Source organism: Corvus kubaryi, unplaced genomic scaffold (genome assembly GCF_017639235.1).
Source record: "Corvus kubaryi isolate FWS band 111438036 unplaced genomic scaffold, C.kubaryi_AGA036_p1.0 65025, whole genome shotgun sequence".
NCBI lineage: Eukaryota > Metazoa > Chordata > Aves > Passeriformes > Corvidae > Corvus > Corvus kubaryi.
Genome location: NW_024581702.1, coordinates 71,298 through 91,913, shown reverse-complemented (window position 1 = coordinate 91,913; position 20,616 = coordinate 71,298). Strand labels below are relative to the sequence as shown.

Sequence of the window (20,616 nt, the reverse complement as noted above, 5' to 3'; positions counted from 1 at the left end):
GCTTATGACATATTGAGGATACCAACAGTTTGAGTGTTACATTTTTTTCTCCTTCAGGTATTATCTAAGGAACAAATTATGGCTTTTGGCACAAAGGCTACAGAAACATTCTCTTTAACAGCAGAAAATTCCTGGGCTCCTTTGATATCTATACTTGTATTCTATGTAGATGAGCTTGGAGTTGTTGTAAATGATGCTCTCACTGTCCCTATCCAGCCTGCTTTGGATGACAAGGTAATTGTATTGAACTTGTGTCTGAGACCATGTTTTTGTCTGGGTGTTGTGTGGCAAACAGTATTTTAGATCATAGGATTGTAACTGTAAAAACTTTTTTCATTGAGGATCTAATCTGAGGTTTGTGCAAGTCTTTGGAAAGACTTTTGATAATACCAGTGCAGTTAGGGTCCAGTTTTTGCATATTTGCAAGTCGTTTCTACTGGTGCTGTGTTTTCCACATAAACAGATGCACAGCATCTCCTCGTATTTTTAATAGTTTGGTCAATTACTGAGCCAAAGATTCCTCTGGCTAATATAGTGACAAGGTATCGTGAGTGCTCTAAGGGCAGAATTGTAAATGTTTATGAAGACTTTGTTCTAGCCAATTAGTGGTCACATTGTGACCAGTGTTTGTGTTTCATGGGACTGTCAATGCTTTAACTCAAAAAAGTTTGAAGAAGAGTGGGAAAATGCCTAGTGCATCAATGAATTGATTTTTCAAGCTTATTTACTAGGATGAGATTTGGTCCTTTGTGCAAATAAAAGCCTCACTATAATTTTTTATAGGTGGCACCATCCAAAGCCTGGATAAGTTCAAATTCTTTCTCTCGTCTGTAGACTTTAACACTTATAACCAGACATCAGTAGGGAGCCTGTTTGTCTTGCTGCATGAAAAATGTCTCCATTTGCCTCACGATTTATCCAAGTTACCAAAAGTCCTAGGAAAAAGACTCTCAGAGGTCCCCAGTGTCCCAAATGTTCTAGGAAAAGCAAATCCAGGGTCTTAATTATAGCCAAATAATCTAAAAAAACTACTTTCTGAGAGTTGTTAACAGCTGTAATTATCACAGTAGAATTTAAATCAGTGCTGTGTTTCACTTTTTTCTAGATTAAAATCTCTTGGAGCAAAGATAAGGTCAAGCCATCTGAGAAAGTCTCCTTTAAAATCAGTACAACAGAGCCAGGATCAGTAATTGGACTTTCAGTTGTTGATAGAAGTGCAAAGCTTCTGGGAGAAGGTAGTGACATAACAGAAGAATCTGTAAGTATATGGGAAAAAAGGTTTTCATTATTGTGTGTATGAAATATGTATGTTTGTGGAAATGTTACAGATTATATGCTGAACAGGTAATGTTCTTTGAGCATGATTTTTAGGCTGTAATTATGCAAATGTTTTTTACTTTTGCAAGTAATATGAGCAGCAGTGACTGTAAGGCTTAAAAGGTAATAGACACAGCATTTTGAATTCCAGTCAATACTTCATTGTTTTTCATTTGATAAACTATTAAGACTTGGCAGTTTCTTCATTCAGAAAAGACAAAGAAGTTAGGAAAAAAAACCCCTAATGATTTGTGTTTTGTGTTATTTAAATTTAATAATATAAAATGAAGAATTTTTATTCTTGGGAGGGCAGAATAATTATTCATACTTTTAAATTACCTTTACTTGCAGAAGCTCTACTGCATCTACAGTTTGAAAGAGCTTGCAATATATATTATTCCTAAAGTGCTCGAAGTACGTAGCCTAAGTGCCATAAAATATCGATGGGCTGTAGGCTCTGTTCTAGGCGTATAGATGGTCTTGGTCACCCTTCCATTAATCGTAAAACCACTGCAACCTAACCCCCTTCATCCTGTCACAGACTCTTCTCTTTGGCATGAGAGCTAAGCAAGCTACAGCTTGTGGTACAGCTGTATGAATTAGCAACAGTGAAAGTTCTTAAAACTGTAGTTGGCATTCAGTCTTTGGATGATTTTTTATTTTTTTCTTAGGTCCTCCATGAGCTCAATTTATACAGCACAGTGGAGTATTTCCCCCTGGTCAGAGGTTCTTCTGGTGTATTTCAGGTACTTTATTTTTTCATAATTCTAGGCTGTTGGTTTTTTTACTGCTTAGTGATTTGCACATCACTTGCCAGAAAAAAGTGAACTTTCTAACTTTTGTAACTATAGACAATGTACTGTTTTCATGGCTTATATGAGTTTTGAAGTGTGAATTTAGTCAATATGTAATACTCTGAATGCCAAGGAATATATTTATACTTCCATAAATACAGGTTGCTTTATGCTTGATACAGTCTTCACTTTGAAAAGTTTTCAGTCATTATGGAAATACTCAGATTCATATCACCTCCATTTTGTATGGTTCCTGTATATTATTTGCTTTAGTTCTATGCTTGCTTTATGACTTTATTTACTTAAAAAGAAAGAAGAGAAAAAGAAAATAGATAAGCACTGTTGATGTCTTGAATGTCCTGTATTGAGATATACTGTATAAATTTTATCCAGAAATGCAGCCTTTGGGTATCAACTGATGCAGTTCTTGAGGAGGATAAGGAACATTTTCTTTGTAAGTAATACAACAAATGTAGTCAAATCTAGTTTACTGAGTGGGGAAGGAGGTCCATGGGATAGGGCCCCTATTATGTCTTCTTCCTGTGCTGCATATAGGTTGCATCCAGCCTTACAAACTATTACCATTTCAAAGGTTCCAGACATACAAAATTCATACCATCAGCATTTTAGAAATTTTCCTTTTTCACTGCAGTGACATTACCCCTTAAAAGCCTGAGGGTGAGTGGAGTTTTCATATGCAGTTCCAGCTGATACATGTTTTAGTGGTTTGTCATGTGTAGCCAAACTGCATGGCCTCTGTTTCATAAGCACTCCACAGAGGCCCTGTAGAAATTGGTGTGAAACTTTTTTATTCTTAAAATAAAAAAGCTCCTAGTGTCACACAGTAGTTTTACCATATGTAAAAAGCTATAGATTAGTCCAAACAGTATATTAATTTGAATTTTCTTAATTGCATTTATTAGAGTTTTCTAAATATAGATATTTGTAGGTAGGACAGTATTTTTTATTTTGTAGATGGTGGAATGATACCTATAGAGGATGGTTTCGGTGATATGCCGGTATCTAAAAATGGACCTCCTGATTTCAGCAATCTCTATGTGAGGACACATTTTCCAGAGACTTGGCTTTGGATCGACACTGAAATGAGGTATAATTTAGAAGCAAATGGAAACTGATTTGCATTTGCAGGTTTTTTTATTTTTTGTAGGTTTCAGTAGCATTCTGCACCAGTGCTGAAGAACACTGCTTTAAAATGTAGCATTATTTATATTCTGCTACCACCTAGAGGCCACAAGTGAGACTGAAAATCGGAAAAATGAGGAGTTGTACAACTGCACAAGAGAGGATTATGCTGACTGAAATCCTAGGAGTTTCAATATAAGCTAGATAAAAATCCTGGAGACAAAAGAAACTCTGGCTTTTACAGATGGGGACATAATAGATAGGGACACCTAGCGTTTTTCTCTACAGGACATGAAAAGATGGTGATTAGCCTAGAAAGGGAAATTATTGCTGTCTGCACCTAATTCAATGCATAGTTCAAACTGTCAAATGATGGTGAAACATGACCTGCATCGTGAAGCACAAATCTTGTATTCTTTTACAGCTGAGAAGTTCAGGAAGCAACCATCATCTGGGATTGTTTTAAAAGGACGTGTAAAAGTGGATTACATGTAATGTGATTCAGTGTAATTACCTTCAATTCATGTAATTTAAAATAATTTAAATTTTTAAAATAATTTTGATCCCATCACAGTATTTCTAAATGGTTAGAAGAAGAAAAATGATAATGAGCAGCTTTTCTTTCCAGGAATTTGGACTTAATTTTTCATGTATTTTAGACGTGTGTATCAGACAACTTACTGATGTCTGTAAATGGATGGTTTTGAAAGTCTGCTCTCCCCTTCTGCCATCAGATCTGACACAGAAACCACAATGGATGCCATTGTACCTGATACCATCACATCCTGGGTAGCCAGTGCTTTTGTGATCTCTGAAAACGGTGGGCTTGGAGTGACAACTGCCCCGGTGGAGGTACCATCTCACTAGAGTTCTCCTTTAAGGCTGGTAACACTGTAGGTTGTTGCTGGACTCTGATTTAGTTCTAACAGCAGCACCTCCTTATACTAATAAAGAGACTGAGAGGCCACGTGTATTCAAACTGTAAAGAAAACATCATCACTGAAGACATGTATGATACTATATCTGCCTTCCCTTCCGGCTCATGCACATATCTAAGACTTTACACAGATATTTGGATGCCTATTTCTGTTGGAGAAGAGTACTTCCTGGATGTGCCCATTTCAAAATCTTTGTATGTAGAAAGGGGGAATGACTATCTGGGAACAGTGTTGCATGTTTTCTTGGCTCTTCCCAGAGAGCATTCCATGAGTTGATAATGCAGGGAAGAGGTGGCTGGGATGTGAGAGGCATTTGTCTGCTGCTCTGCTAACACTTACGGCTAACACTTACCCCAGGGAGGGAGAACAGGAGAGCTGATTTAAGACTAAATTTATCTGTCAAAAGCAGTCCTGGAATACACAGGTACCCCTGATCTAGATAAACTTGCAGGGGGCTTGGACTACATGTTATCCAGAGGTCTCTCGCAACAGAACCATTCTGTGATCTGTGATAGGTGCTAAGTTTTGGATGACTTAGCTTGAGGAGCAGAGTGGACCCTGAGAGCTAGCCATGGGATGAGATTCTTCTTGCTCCCAAATTTCTGTGTCCTGAGGCTCTTTTCATGCTTCCAAGTGTTTGAGGAGTTTAGCAGTTTAAGCTAAATTCAGCACTCCTCAGGTTAGATCTCTAACCTGAGATTCCCAGTGTACAAGTTCAGTTGTCCTAGGATCACTCTGTATTCAAGGAAACCACTGCTTAAAGAGAGTTGTTTAGCCTGTTTAAAACAGGAATTAATGAAGTCTCATTTAGCTAGTATTTTATATACATAGAATAATCCTTCCATTCATTATGTAAAGATCCTAGAGAAGCTATGTTCCTATCAGAGACAATTCCACTCACATACCTAGGTTTAGAAAGGTTGAAACTGTAGCAGTGGGCCGTGGATTTCCACCTTGGTTCCTGGACTAGGGGAAGCATAGCTTGTAGACAGCTAGCTTATCCATTTAAGTTCTCATGCCCTCAAATTCTTGGGGAGGAAGAACTTTTGAGATCCAAACTGAGATCTAGGTCGAGATTTCGCAGTTGGCTTCTATACCAGACACAGAGCTTGTGCTTTGAACACCCTGATCTGAACCCCACTACAGAATTTGGAGCCCAGTCTGGATTTTGTGGCTAAGGCTCATTTGAGACTGGAATCCTTATTCTTGTTTCTTTTGGTTGGCTTGGCAGAGATGGGACAGAAAAAAGGATAGTTTTCTGATTAAAACTGTGTGGAAATACACACTTGGCCTCTCATCCTCAAATGTGAGAAGGCTGCAAGTAGAACAGATGTTGAGATAATAATTTAGCTATAATCACCCCCATGCACTGCTCAGTACTTCACTATTGTTGGGACATTTAGGTTGTGCTTTAGAGTTCCATATGGCTGAAACATGTTAATCAGTACCATACAGAGAGGCAATTAAAAGAAAGACATGAAAAATGTAATGGGGGAAGGAAGTAAGTGACATCTGCGTGCTTTATGTCATGTACTGCTTTGCATAATTTTTTTTTTTTTTGACTTCTCCTACACAGAGTGTCAATAATTTTACTCAGTTTTATTTTATTGTAATATACTGGCATATCCCTGAGTGTAAGACTTCAGTTTTTATTTAAAGTAAAAAGACAAAAAAAAATAGGTGCATAGGGAAAGCCTTTACTATGAACTAACCAAAAAAGTCTCCATCAGAACTTCTCTAATGTTTAATATCTAAAGAAGTTTATGACACTGAGAGCTTTAGCAAACAAATTTTTTTTTTACAGAAAGCATTGGAATATTTGCTAGCTAGAAAAGAAAAGCTGAGGGATTTTTGTTTCTGAAACTCAAAACACTTGGAAGATTTTTTTAAATGCAAACCAGATTAAAATAATTTTTAACTGACATTTCGCTTATAAAGGATATTATGTCCCAGCCATTCTTATTGTACAGCTGTTCATAAACAGTGAAATTTTGATCCCATTCAGCTTGATGAGACGTTAACACTGATTTCTTAGGGTAAAGATTTCTTTCAAAATGCTCTGTTCGCAGATAAAAGAAACTGCTTGCTGGTATATTTCTGCAGTTTTTATTTTAATTAATAAAGTACATATTTTTAGAAGTATAACTAAAGAACTTACGTTAAGATTAATCTTACTAAATAAAAAAAGCACTGTAAGGTGGTGTTGAGTTACAGAATTTGGGTGAGTTAGTTAGTTATTATTGTATTGACATGAAAATAGGTCAACTTACAGAGTCTTAATCATTCATTACTTGTGTACTCAAAGCAATTCAGTTACCTTAATGAGAGTTCAGGACAGTTCACAGCTTCCAAACTTGCAAGATGATAGACTCTTAGTCCTAATTCAGTTGCGTCTGTTGGGGCTGCCCTGTCAAAGCTGTCAGCAGCTCTTGTCTGAATGGTGTTTCTAAAGGTGCTTACGACCAGAAGCATCTTTGCCCTCTGCTTCAGCCCCGCAGTAATGTGTTTTGTCAGCTGTAGAGTACAACTAAACGTACTCTATCACTGAATTTAAAAGTGATCAGAAGACAAGTTGTATAGTAATTTTCTTTCTAGTTTCTAGTCTAGGTTGTAGGGGTTCATGACTGATTTTGTTTTGCAGCTAGAAGTTTTTCAACCTTTTTTCATTTTCCTGAACCTTCCATACTCCATCATCAGAGGAGAGCAGTTCATTTTGGAAGTGAACATCTTTAATTATTTGAAAGAAGAAGCTGAGGTAAAAAACAATCTCTTTATCTTTGAATGTTACTTGATACTGCAGGGTTTTCATCACTGAGGAAGACCATGCCTTTCTCTGTGAGAACTGGAGTATTTTCTTTAGTGGGCAGACCTACTTGTCTACACACAAAACAGGTGGCAGATTATGAAAGCAGCTTTTCAAAATTAACACTTTGTATTGCAAATATTACTGTATTTACAGGTTACTGTGATCCTGGATATGAATGATGCTTTTGAAATTATTCTAACATCCAATGAAATAAATGCTACAGCAAATCAACAGTCTATATCTGTACCAAGTGAAGATGGAAAAACTGTTCAATTTCCAATCAAGCCAAAACATCTGGGAGAGATTCCTATCAAAGTGACAGCAATATCATCTGTTGCTTCTGATGCTGTCATCCAGAAAATTTTAGTAAAGGTAAACAACCTGTAGCTTGGCTTGTTCTTGATGTAAATTGTTCCCGAAAACAGGCAACATAGTTCGGCAAAAAGGCAACCCAGTGTACTTGTCTGCCTCTTGCTTTGTGTGGTCAGTTTGGGGTCAGGTGGCTTTAAGTAGAAAACACTTCTTTTAAAATAATTTGTCCTTTAAAATTCTTTAGATCCCCTTCCAGGAATGAACACATAGATCTATTCAACTACAGATAGTTTGTCCAACGCTTCTTGAAAGCAAGATGAAACCTATTTGTGTATCACTGAACCCCTGGTGCTATAGCTAATTTAATAACCTGTGGAGAGTAGACCAGGTAACTGTTTGGATAAGTGCAATTGATTTTACCTTACACCTGGCTTTCATTCAAAGCCTATTTTAGATGAACATTTCTGTATTTTGCTACTGGTGCTGGAATTTTAGCCTCCAGGCTTTCTGGTAAACCAGACACGGATAAGACTTGCCTAGCTTTGGATGTCTGATTTGTGTTGGGCTCCATTTCAGTGGAAGGTGGTAGACAGTTGTACATCTCATCATACAATAAATGCTCAAGATCATAGAATCAGAGAATGGTTGAGGTTGGAAGGGAGTGGTACAACCTTCCTGCTCAGGGCAGGATCAACTACAGAAGGATACTCAGCCCCCCTGTCTTTATCTTCATAGGCTGAAGGATTGGAACAGACATATTCTCAGACAGTCCTTTTGGATTTGACTGGGAATAAACGACAAGCAGTGTCAAAAACTTTGGAATTCACTTTTCCTTTGGATGTTGTAAGTGACAGTGAGAGAGTGCAGGTCACTGCTGTTGGTAAGAATTATCTTACTCTGTTGCTATCATTAGGGAATTAATTATGGCATTAATTGTTATTTAACTGCAATATAAATAGGTTGATGCATTAAGTCACAGTAATTTACCATCATGCATTAGGATAAACATAGGGAGACCTTATGGATGGAGTGTTTTAATTCCTTTAATTTATTTAATTTGTGCTAATATGGTGTTTGTAAGGTATTTTCGGAGTTAGAGATTGGATTTTAGTCAAGAAGGTCCTGCAAAGTTTGCTGGTATTCTGTTGTAGTTATGCTGTCTGCAGAATGAAACCTGTAACCTGACTAACTGTTGTTTACTGTGACACCGGGGCTTTGATAACTGCAGGTGAGAGAAGAAATAAATGAAGTTTCAAATACATACCACTATTGAAACATTTTCCTGGATTAAATAGATTTTAGTTTTATGGGGTTTTGTTGGGTTGCTTTTGGTTTTTTGGTGTTGTGGGGTTTTTTTTGGTTTGTTTGTTTTGTTTTGTTTATTTTTTAATGGTAGCTGTTTGAAATTGCTCTGTGTTTGGAAAGGTCTGTAGGGAGTTGGGTCAGTGGGCATAAAGTTGATCAGTAGATGAAGTATCTTTTCTGCCTGCTTAGTGGTGTTTAGTAGAAACATTCCCAATATATCATATTTTCTCCCAGTTTAGAGTATACCACCCTTTATGTGTGAGGTATGCATTTATTTGCAATAAGCTTTAGTTTATTTTGATTAAATTTTATCTTTCAGGTGATTTACTTGGGCCTTCTATCCATGGTTTGTCATCATTGATTAAGATGCCTTATGGCTGTGGTGAACAGAATATGATCAATTTTGCTCCAAATGTGTATGTTTTGCAATACTTGACTAAAACCAGGCAGTTGAAAGAGGATATTAGATCAAAAGCTGTGTCGTTTCTGAGAAAAGGTCTGTATGCCTTAAAGAAAGATGTTAGATTTTTAAGAACTCTTCCTAGTAAAAAGATACCTATGACTCTTCATCTGGTGTTTGAAATGTTGTTCAATTTGTGTCAATGAGAACTGGAAGAAAAACCATTGTTTCTTTTTTTTCTCTTTATTCTGGGCTGACAGAATTAGACAGTAAATTATTTTGTTTACAAGGGCAAGTTTTCTCAGAAAAAAAATGTTGGTTTTGTACAATTACTTTTTTTCAGATGACAAATGCATTTTAGAAGATAATTCATATGGATTTACAAGATGGTTGTTACTTCTTGTTTGATAAAACCCCATGTGAGCAGACATTTCTGATCTCTGCCTGAGGCACAGAGCTTTAAAATGAGTCAGTGAGCAGAGTGAACCACATTCATCCCCTGTCTTCAATGACACCATCCTGACATGTCCTTGTAGAGCTCAAGGAGTGGCATTTGCTCTCATGGCTGGCTTTTTTACCCACAGAAATTTTAGACTTGGTCAGAAGTGAACTCTGTGCTAGAAATCAAAAGCTGGAAAATTTTAGTTGGAAATTGTTGTATATTGGAATGGGGAGATACTCCAGAACATCACAAAGTCTGGAGACCACAGCTGCACTCTGGCTTTTGGATCAGACAGTATCTAACTGTGGTGTCCCACACGCGCCACGTGTCAGTCTCCATGCTGAGAGCCTGGTTCTCAGACAGCACTGACACCAGCCCCGTGTGAACTACACCCCTGCTAAAGCATCGTGATGACATTTTCAATTTTTGTTTACTCTCTCTAAGTCTTTTTTGTTTGATTTTTTTAAAGTTGTTGACATTTCCCTTGGAAAAGGCACAGCTCAAAATTAATTTTCCTTTCATCAAGATTCCAGTTTTCTGTCAAAGCAGTTAAATGATTTTTTTTTATTATTATTTTTTAAACCCTTGCTACTACATGGTTTAGTTGAAAATTGCAGTGGGGAGGAAGAGATGTGTTATGTAAACAGCTACTCTGAAGTTTGTAAGCAATCTATCACTCTTTTAAGACTGAGCTTTGGTATCATAATTTTCTAAAGTTTTCCAATAGTGGATTTATTTAAGTTGTTTCAAATCAAATGAATGCTTTGAAATTTAAATGTTTAAATGTCACTTACATACAAAGTGTATTGTGTTCTTAACTTCTTTCTGAGGGTTTGAATTGAGGTACGTGTTTTTAACACTGTAGGTGCCAAAACAATAACTATGCTGAAATACTTGTAACGTTAAGATAGAAAATAACCGCAATCTAAAAAATATTCTGGTATTTTTGCTTTATTTTAATAATTATTTTCTGTTGTTGCTCGATTTTTTTAAGTGTAATCTTCAAGTTGAAATTTAGCTTAAGATATAATTTTTATAGACTCAGTTTTTGAAAGGATTGTTATGAAGTTTAATTTAAAACATACTTTATTTCCCATGTCGTAATTCACCAAGTATTTGAAAAAGTAACCTCAGAATCTGAAGTAAATATAATTAATTTATGGCTAAATGCTTGTGAGAAGAAGGGATCATATAGCTAGCAGAAACTGCTATATGATCCTTCTTTTAGCAGTTTTATTTACTTAGAACAAAGGCAAAGCCAAAGAAAAGTTGCCCTTTAAGCACATTTCTTAATTCTGGTAATGACAAATCCCATCTTTAAATCACTTTTTCTGAAATGAAAAACACCTGATACATCTGAAAGCTTTGTTGTTAGACCCAAAGAGGGAAAGATTTTGAGCAGAATTTCCAAGCTGTTTAAAATGTAAGATCCTTCAGTCTTGAACATCTTTCTGAAGTCCTTTCCATCTTTATACATTCCTCTTTCGGCTTTGTGAGCTCTTTTCAGTGAGCCTCCTACATCTCTTGGGTTCCAGCCAACCCTCTGGGAATAGTAGTGAACATCTTCATAATAGGATCCTTCTTTTCCTTGCCTTCCCACTTTTATGTGTTGACGTTTGAAGTATCATTTTTCACGTGTGATTGAGTGTCTGTTGGACCAAGTGCGGTGGTTTGCAGCCTCCAGGCCTCCTGTTCCAGCATTTCTGCAGGCGTTCCCATGTTAGATACGCTTGTGTTGGGAGACTTTTGCGTGACTGCAGCAGTGTTGGCGCTGAGACGAAAGCAAACAGAATGTAGGAAATAGCTGAATGATCTCTCTCTCTCTGGTTCTGCTCATCTTTCTGATCCCTCCCAGTCTTACATTCTGAGATGAATTTGTGCCTGTGTAAGGGCTGCTCAGCAGTCTTTGTTAAGCAGGCTGAAAGTTGTACTCTAGTGCTTTTACACTACCAGTAGGATGATGGTGATTATAATACTTATTGCTGTACATTGCCAGTTCTGCAAAGAAGCAGAAGACCTTGTTTTCAGACCTTGCAGTCAGATACTTTTGAAGAAGGAGCAGTATATTTGTATATATAGATGTGTTTGTGCTCCTCATAGAACATTATTTGGAGGCTTAAACTTTGACAGTGACTTTTGCTTTTCTTGGAGAGAAATGGCACTCGTTCCTCCTTTTTTTCCCCTTCCATTTAAGAGTGTTTTACTTAGTATCATTAACTGAGATGACAGGTATGTCTGTGTCTGAAAGACTCACCAGTTTTAGTGATGTAATTACCCACTATCATGCTAAATACATAATAAACCTATAGTAAAGCAAAAATTTAGATTGCAAACTCTTCTAAAGAAGACTCAAAAGCAAAATTTGTTGCTATTGGGGTTACATGGGAAGGTACCCAGTTATACTATAGTAACAGTTCAGATTCCCAGCTTTATATCTCATTCTCTTCTATTACAGAGAGACCTTAATTAGGAATTCATCTTACACTGGCACTTAGATTGAGGGACCAGGCCATTTGTTCCTCAGTAATTAGGGGGTATGGTTCACTCACTGTTTATGTACAGACAGGATAGTATGGAAGTGGGTGGTTAATGAAAGGAAGGAACATTTTACAGGGTTGTAGCTGGATGGACCTCACTGGATGTATTTGTGTGAATTCATTTGTGTAGGACTTACTGATGGTTGCCTGAAAGTTTTTCTGCCTGATTCTGTATTGTGTGCATATCTATCAGGTCTTTGATTAATGAGTATACTTTCTTAGTTATAATAGCTAAAATAGTAAAATTAAGGGAAAAGACAAAGTGGAGGGAAAGAAAAGATGCCGTTACTGTTCTGGATACACAAATGGCAGGCAAGATGTAAGGGAAGAAAGGCTTTAGACACCAGAAACTACTGTGATTAGCAAATCATAGGAAGCTCTTCATTTCTAACATTAATGAACCCCTGGTTCTGTGCTGAAGTCATCCACGAGTGAGAATGCTGCTGGTGGTTGCGAGCAGTCAGTGAGCCTTTGAGGCCCTTTTATTTTGGATGTCCTGTAGCCAGGAGAAAGCTGCACTTGTTCTGGATATTGAAAAATCTTAGGATAACATTTGAAATGGTTCTTCTCAGGATTTCAGGACCTTCAGGTCTTTTGAAAATTTTCTCTTGTTTCAGAACAGCCTCTTCCAACTTGCTTTTTCTGATAGCAAGACTGTTGATTTGACAAAAGCCACCTGAAGAAGAGGTCTGGTTTTCCAGCAGCACTTGTAGCCTTGCTCTTCCAGCTGGACAACAGTTTTTGCTTGTTGTTCCTTTTATGCTGTAAAGATAGAGCATTTCTGTAGGTACACAAGATCCCCAAAGTGATGAAAGCACTGAACTATAGCTGCATCTCTGCTCTACTCTCACTGCTCTGGTCCTGGAACCCCGGGTGTCTGGGGGCACATCTCTGCACTGCTTGAGTGGCTGATGAGCAGCAGCAGGAGTTTCTGGTTCTCCTTTTGTAGATGGATCCTTTGTGTTACTGCTGCCTGCTTCCTCATCATCTTCTGCATGGTCTTGTGTGTTCCTGCATATTTGTGAGGTGTTTTAAGAAATAGAAGCTTCAGTTCTGCCCTTCTCAGTCTTAGAAAGTGCCTTATTTCATATCATCAGTTTCAGTTCCAGTTTGTGTTGGAACCCGCATGAGAGGAATGTGTTCAATACCTGTCTCTACTTTTCCACTTCAGGCTACCAAAGAGAGCTGCTTTTCCAGAGGGATGATGGCTCTTTTAGTGCCTTTGGAAATGAAGATCCCTCTGGGAGCACATGGTGAGTAGTTCTGCCAGAATCATTGTGGAATTTTAGTATTTTAGATATTTTCCCTGCATCTGAAAAGTTTTTGTGAAGCTGGTTAAAGTTTCCAGCTGTATTAGCCTTCTGCCTGGTTTTCATTAGGTGTTTAGGCCAACTCTAAGGTCTTTCTTGCTGGATAACATATTGTCAAAGCCATTATTAGGGTGAGGCTTTTTAATTTTGCAAAAAAAAAAAAAAAAAAAAGATGAATTATTTTAACCAGGGAAATAGTTTAGTCTGAAAGTTTTTGCTGTTGCTTTCCTCAAAAGAATGAAGAATAACAATTGAATTAGTTATTCTTGCACTTGACTGAAACCATTTAGGGCTATGTGATCATCCCTGCTTCAAGCAGATTTTCAGTTATCTCTGTACTGGAGGCTGAAGACTGACTGAGACATTTTGTAGGGGGTGAGCAGAGTTACTGGTGGTAAAAATTTTGTTCTACTTGCCTCTCTCACATTTCCTTTTATTGAGACTATAAACACAGCTGAAAAAATCTTTACAGTGCTGTGTTTCACTCCAGGAAGCATACAGAGCATAGTTGTGGAAGCCAAATAGATAACGGAGACAGGTTCCACCACTTTGTTCAGCTAACCCTTGCTCACTTTAGATGTACTTATGTATTCCAGTACATGCTTCTGTCTTTGCTTAGAACCATCCCAGTTACTGTGCCACTGAAAGAGACTTTCTTCTGGAGTCAGTGGGCATCTTTCATTGATATCAGCAGGATTTGCCAGTACTGGCAACTCTAGTACTTAAATAGTTCAGTGACAAGTTACCTGAATGCACATTTGGAAAGACGGAGTCGAGAGATAATTTGGGATTATTAATAATAAAACAACAAAGGTTGTTTCAAGGATGTCATTACAGGGATAGTGGTGGTAATTAACATCACACTCATAACTGCATTACTTTGTAAACTATAACTTCTGTCTAGCAGCAGAAGGCAGGAGAGCAACCTTTGAATAAAGATATACATGTGCTGGCAGACTTAGAATCTATACTCTGTATTTATTTCTGAAGCACAGCAGCTGGAGAAGGGGTGATCTTCAGGAACAAGGATATATCTTCATTTTTTGGTGGATTAAGTTTAGTCTACTTGCTTATCTGGGTGAGGCATTCATTTTACTCTGCTTGGGAGGGGTGTGTAGAACACCTTATGCTTTACAGTATTCTTACATCATCTGAAACAGAGGAAGCTGTAATGCCTGGCTAATTTTGACTTACCTGATGAATCTTTTCCCCAAGGTTATCAGCTTTTGTATTGAGATGTTTCCTTCAAGCTCGTCCATTCTTAGATATTGACGAGGATGTACTCATGGATACAGCTAAATGGATTGTCCGTCATCAGAAATTAAATGGGGAGTTCCAGGAGCCTGGGAAAGTGTTACACAGTGATCTTCAAGGAGGCACCAGTAATCCAATTACTCTCACAGCTTACATCATGTCATCCCTCCTAGGGTTCCCAGATAAACAGGTATTGGAATTCATAAGTGTGATTCGTAGTTACAGGAATGCTTCATAAATTTTCATAGTACATGGCAAACACTTGGTAAAGAAATAGAGGGATATTTGAACACAGGCAAAATTTAACCTCATTTTGTTGAACATCCCTTAACTATTCAAAACAATGCAAAGTTGTGTTAAGCCCTTCAATTTTGTATTTGCAAAATCTAAAGGCAGTTTCTGTTAGCAAGAATATTGTCATGACTTTAGTCCAAGAACTTGCAAAGAAATTTCTTGGGGGAAACTAGTCTTAAAGATGTTAAGTAATTCCAGTTGATTTAATTGAAATTACTCATTTTCATAAAGACAGTGCCAGATCAAAAGGCTTGCCTTTGAGGTTCGTGTCTGTGACTCTCAAAGAGATTTCTCATTATTTTTTGGTCATAATTTTTCTGGTTCTATACGAATTTTTCTTTTACATTTACTATTCCAAGATCTATTTTATTCACTGTATATTCTTCAATATTATCTTCATTTCCAGCATGCTTATGCCATCAAGACTGCTACAAACTTTCTAGAAGATAAATTAGGTGAAGGCATTTCAGATAATTACACATTGGCACTTGTGACATATGCATTGTCCTGGGCAAAAAGTACAAAAGCAAAGGAAGCACTGAATATGCTGAACCAGAGAGCAGAACACCAAGGTACTGCACAAGTATCTTACTCAGTTGTACAGACAGATTTTTGTCAAATTGAAAAATGCCTATCATATATCTACAGCTGTATATTCAGAATTCAGATCTGTTCTGAGTATGATATAGAGAATTAGCTAAGAAGTTCTAAGACAGCCTTAATGAGAAGTGTCCATAAATGAATGACGATTCACAAGAAAGCTTGTGCTTTCAGTCTCAGTGTTCCTGATAGGAGTACTGTGATGCTGTTGAAGAACGACTTGTCAGTTTTCCTATTTTGTTATGCACACTCGTAAGATCAGCATGGTTAAAGAGGGGTAGATGGATGAAGTTAACTATTCCAGTGTAGTTTGGAGAGATCAGGAGGGTGTTGGGGGCTAATGAGTATTAGAATGAAGAGGTGAAGTGTTGGACTTCTGTAAGGCAATACAGAGGTCTGTTGCACTTTCCCTGAGGACCTGTCATCTCAGTATGTTTAATGTCTTTCAAGTTTAGCACAGCTGAATTCTTCTTCCTAATTGGGGGAGGAACAGACCATATGGAGTATAAGAAATGGAAGTTTTTGGCTCAAAATAGTAACTGTCCCTTGAAAAATCCAGAGGAATTCATGTTGTAGCCTAGCAACAGAGCCTCTTGAGTGTCCCTCTATGTTTACTGAATTAGGCCTTTTGGACAGTCACTTCTGGGACGAGAAGTCATTTTTTTGGGAAGGATCCACTCAAGAATGAGTCTAGTGAGCAGCTGTGCTGCCTGAGGTGCCTTCTCTAGTCCTGAGAGAAAGGAGCACTGTAACAAGGTGGCCTTTTCACAAGGGCTCTTTTATGTGAGCACTTCAGGCTGACAAGGAAAGGATCAATGTAAAGTTCACTGAAATCAATTGAGTGACTGTTTGGACTCCAGCTTTTTTAGTATCTAGAGTCAAACATTGCTAAGGAAGTACTTAAGTCAGTCCTTCATGGAACACATGCCTAAACTTTGATTTCATAGATCCTTGCTAGGGCCCACGTGTAAGCATTAATGAAGAGGTTTCCTCTAAGACTTTCCCAGAAATCCAAAGACTTCAGTCTGTGGATCTGAGGTTATTATTGGTTCTTTTTACAGGAGAATTTCGTTTCTGGGTAACACCTGCTTCTGAAATTTCTGACTCATGGCAGCCACGGTCCATTGATATTGAACTTGCAGCATACGCTCTGCTCTCTCACTTTCATCAAGACAGATTAGCTGAGGGGATCCCTATTATGAAATGGCTAAGTCATCAAAGAAATCACCTTGGGGGATTTTCATCTACTCAGGTAATATCTTGTCTTAAGGGGTTTTGCTATACTTTCTAAATGAGCAGTGTATATTTAAAAATAAAAAAAAAAGGACCATTTTTTACATAGTAATTACTGAGTTTTGTTTTGCTGTAGCTACCTTGGTTACGTACAAGCCTGCGTTATTGGCATCTTACTCCTGGACTGCCAGTTTTAGTATTTTTGGCAAGTCTAATAAAAAAGAGAATTAGAGGGAGACCTTCTTTACATAACGTATTAATAACAAAACAAATTAAGAAGAAATAGTGATGCCCATGGAAAAGTAATTAAACATATTTTTGAAATAAGTATGGTGAAACATCTATGCTTACTTTCTTTCCAAGGAGAGAAACCTCTTTTTATTCTTACCATGTGCGGGTCCTCAAACTCCTGAAAGGCTATTAACTTAGCGTTTAACTAAGGGGAGTAGGTTTTAGAAGAACAGCCTAACCTAATCCCTCTGTTGGCAGTTGGTCTTAACTTAATAATGTACTTTGTCCTTATTATTGCATAGATTTTTGATGGGCCGTGAAATTTGGAAGATCTTCACTATCTCCAGGAGGTTTCCATGTTATTAAAGCCACATCTTATAAGTTGTGCTGGCATCCAAAAAAATTAGATAGTACTTTGGATTGCACTGGTTCAAACTAGCTTTTAAATTAACTGCAAATGCTGGTCACAGTAAAATGCTGCTTGGTACCAAGGTGTACAGGCTATCCTTCATTATTTTCAGATGTTGGTTAGTATTAATCTGAGAGAAATATGTTCTGAGTAAAATGCAATTTAAGAACCAGGTGGGTTCCCCTGAGTTATTAGTGCTTTCCTAATGTGTTAATTCTTGCTTATTTTTGGAGAAGTTGATTGAAGCACTAAATGAGTTAACAAAATCTTATTGTTCAGAAACCTATTTTACGTAAAAGTTTGAAAATCTAGCAACATATCATTTACCCTTGAGGGTAAAATTAAGAAATTAACTTAATCATTTTGTTCTTCCATAGTCTAAACTGTTTTGATCTCAAAATTACTCCAGTGTCTTCCTAGATGCCTTTTTTAATTTGTGGAAATGACTCCATAGTTTTTTAGTTAACTTCTAAGATTGCTTTAAAAGAGTTTATTACATAAGAAACTTAATATATTGTTGAACAATAAGGAGGAAAGTATTACGTTGCATATGTGATGCTTTATGAGTTAGGGTGTGGTAATTCACCATAATCTGTATACATGGTGCAGTTTACTGGGAATTTGAGTTGCTAATCAGCTGATCTTTCTGGATTTTAAGAAATCAGTGAAGCAGGTCATCTCACACAAGGATGTGGCATGGGAAGGAGAGTGGGTTTGTTACCTGCTAGAGTAAAAAGTCAGCACATGCTGGCCCCTTAAGGTATGGTACCGTCACCATGTTGTAGGGAATGAATTCCTGTTATGTTAGAATTTTGTTACTAGAAGTGGCCTAATAGTAAATCAAGTATCTGTATGTCAAGCCTGAAAGGCCAATTTCTTCACTCTGACTGGTTAAAAGTAAGTGCAAAATGAACTGCATGAACAGCAAAAATCCCTGAGAAGATTAGAGACATTAATTTAATTACTGTATTTGTTCCCAGAAAATAGTGGATGTTAAAATTCTCATTCCCTAAACTGTGCTGGACCAAATGCTCAAACTCCACCTCTTGTGTTCAAAACCTGGAGAGCTAAGCCTACAATCACGCACAAAGGTGAAAAAAAAGAATTTTAGATACATATATGCCAGTGTGTTTGTAAGTATATTTTGCAGTGGTTAAACAATTGCACAAAACCTTTGGATCAAATACAGAGTGTAAACTGGGCTGAAACCCTTTGAAATTGTTGTTGAGTGTCTGATAAAATTAATTTCAGCCTTTTTTTAAAATAAATGTTAATAATTTTTCAGACCTGTAGCTTGTCAATGATGAACACACCCTGAACAACTCCTCTGCAGTACTGAATATTTAATGCATAGTCACTAAATAAATCTAGGAAGTAGCAGTATCGTTACTTTCCTCTGTGTTTTTCTCCATGGTTGGTGTGGTGTGTAATCTTGACTCTTGTGTTTTTCAGCTTGTCAGGTGTTCCAGGTACCTTGCACAAGAGGAAAACTTCCTTAGCTGGGTCCCACCTCATTTTCCATTTCCACTGTAGCTAACTTCTTGCCTTGTGTTGCTATCTCTCTTCTGTGCTGGGACCTTCCTGCCAGGGGAATCCAGAGATGTGGAGATGGCTGCATGAAGACTCCAGCATAATCAACAAATGGGTCTATGCAGGAACTACAAGCTCCCCAAGGCATAGTCTGTGTGCTGTGCCAGCTGCTTCTTTTCAATACTGAAGGGTTTCTTTCTCTCAACAGGACACAGTGGTGGCTCTACAAGCCTTGAGTCTATTTGCAGCTCTCACTGCAGCAAGCAAAACAGAAATGGATATAACAGTGACAGCCCCTTCTTTGGAAGTGCCAGAAACATTCTCAATTGATACTCGAAACCGTTTCCTGCTTCAGGCCAAGGAGGTACTGTAAAAAGTGAGGAATACTTTTGTAAAGTCTGCTGACCGAAAGTACTTTGAAAATACTGGTTTACTCATCTTTCTTCCAGATTCCCCCTGCACAACAAATGACAATTACAGTGTCAGCGGAGGGAATGGGATTTGCTGTTTTTCAGGTAGGCAATGCAGGCAATCAGGTAGGTATTCTTGCTAGAAATATGCTTTCTGCAAGGAAAGTGTATTTTGGAAGCTTTATAGAACATGTTAATAGGAACAGTCTTCCAAAATGTCTTAAAACAGTAGCAAAGCAGTTTACTAATTGAGGAATACTGTGAATGAAATATGGACATATTCACGTTATTATTCTGACAAGTGGTCTGGCCTTTTAAGTAATGCTGGATGACTGACAGTTTTGGGGCACTTCCATGGGCCAAAGCTGTATCAAAGCAATCCTCTCCTCCTGCGGAACTGCAATGTCCATTTGCAAGACAGGGGACTGCAGTGGTACGCTGGCAGGCACAGATTTCAGAGTAAAAGAGGTGTGTGGACTTGGCAGAAATGCCACATTGAGAACCTGTGGTAAACCATAGTAAAGCACAGATCAGTAGAGAACAAGATTGCACTGCTAGTTATAAGAGTTTTCCTTTTATTGAAATAGAATGCAAGAAAAACTAAAAATAAGAGATTATTACAGCCAGGTTCTCTAGCAATTTTTACAGTGTTCTGAAATAGCATGAAAAACAGAGTCAAGGGATCCTGCAAACTACAAATAATAACAGACACTTAGCATCGACCAAAAGTGAGGGCGTGGCCGAGAGTGGAAGGAGAAATACCATATCAGAAGAAAACAGTGTTGGATCTAACTTGATATGGCCAGCAGTGGATCTCACTTCCCTGGTGCCCTCTCCATGATAATGGGTTGGAACCACACAGGTGAAAGAGAAGGCCTTTGAAAAGCTACAAATAATGCAGAAATACTAGTCTCTGAGCATGAGAGACTCATTTTATTCAAAGTGCAAACTTAAAGTTGCCGACTGTGTCACAAAACCAGAGTTCCTACTGGACTCCTAGTCATACTTGAGAAAACTGATCTAAGGCCACCTTTAATTGTCTCCATGTTTTATGCCAGGTCAGATTCCATCTCAAGTTCCATCCAATCTGTCCTTCACTTTAGTGTTCTTATGCATCTGGGAAGCAAAAAATGCCTGATGATGGTTGGTAAATATCTTTATCTTTGGGATAAAGACCTTTTCAAAGAAGTCTTCACAGGTGCCTTTCAGCAGTGAACAGAAGCTGGACATACACCTCATTCATTCACCACCAGTCTGCAAAACACACAATGCCATAAATCACAACCCATGTTTATTAATTCCCAGAAGTACAAATGAAGTTTACAGCGAAGTTCAAAAGTTTCAGAGGATG

The 20,616-nt window shown here is 37.7% G+C and overlaps 1 protein-coding gene across 3 annotated transcripts in view; it reads left to right on the top strand.

The window, feature by feature from the left end:
- The window catches only part of LOC121672882 (CD109 antigen-like), a 70,687-nt gene that overhangs the window by 34,793 nt on the left and 15,278 nt on the right, over positions 1-20,616 (top strand). For 2 of the 3 annotated variants that reach the window (XM_042045781.1, XM_042045783.1), the window contains 16 exons: positions 58-234; positions 1,106-1,258; positions 1,989-2,063; positions 2,505-2,565; positions 3,087-3,219; positions 3,989-4,106; positions 6,834-6,947; positions 7,152-7,370; positions 8,046-8,190; positions 8,935-9,111; positions 13,166-13,247; positions 14,520-14,748; positions 15,259-15,424; positions 16,514-16,704; positions 19,064-19,219; positions 19,305-19,370. In XM_042045781.1, coding sequence (XP_041901715.1) covers positions 58-234; positions 1,106-1,258; positions 1,989-2,063; positions 2,505-2,565; positions 3,087-3,219; positions 3,989-4,106; positions 6,834-6,947; positions 7,152-7,370; positions 8,046-8,190; positions 8,935-9,111; positions 13,166-13,247; positions 14,520-14,748; positions 15,259-15,424; positions 16,514-16,704; positions 19,064-19,219; positions 19,305-19,370 — 2,262 coding nt within the window. The remainder of the gene's footprint in view (positions 1-57; positions 235-1,105; positions 1,259-1,988; positions 2,064-2,504; positions 2,566-3,086; positions 3,220-3,988; positions 4,107-6,833; positions 6,948-7,151; positions 7,371-8,045; positions 8,191-8,934; positions 9,112-13,165; positions 13,248-14,519; positions 14,749-15,258; positions 15,425-16,513; positions 16,705-19,063; positions 19,220-19,304; positions 19,371-20,616) is intronic. The other variant, XM_042045782.1, reaches the window with a different exon arrangement.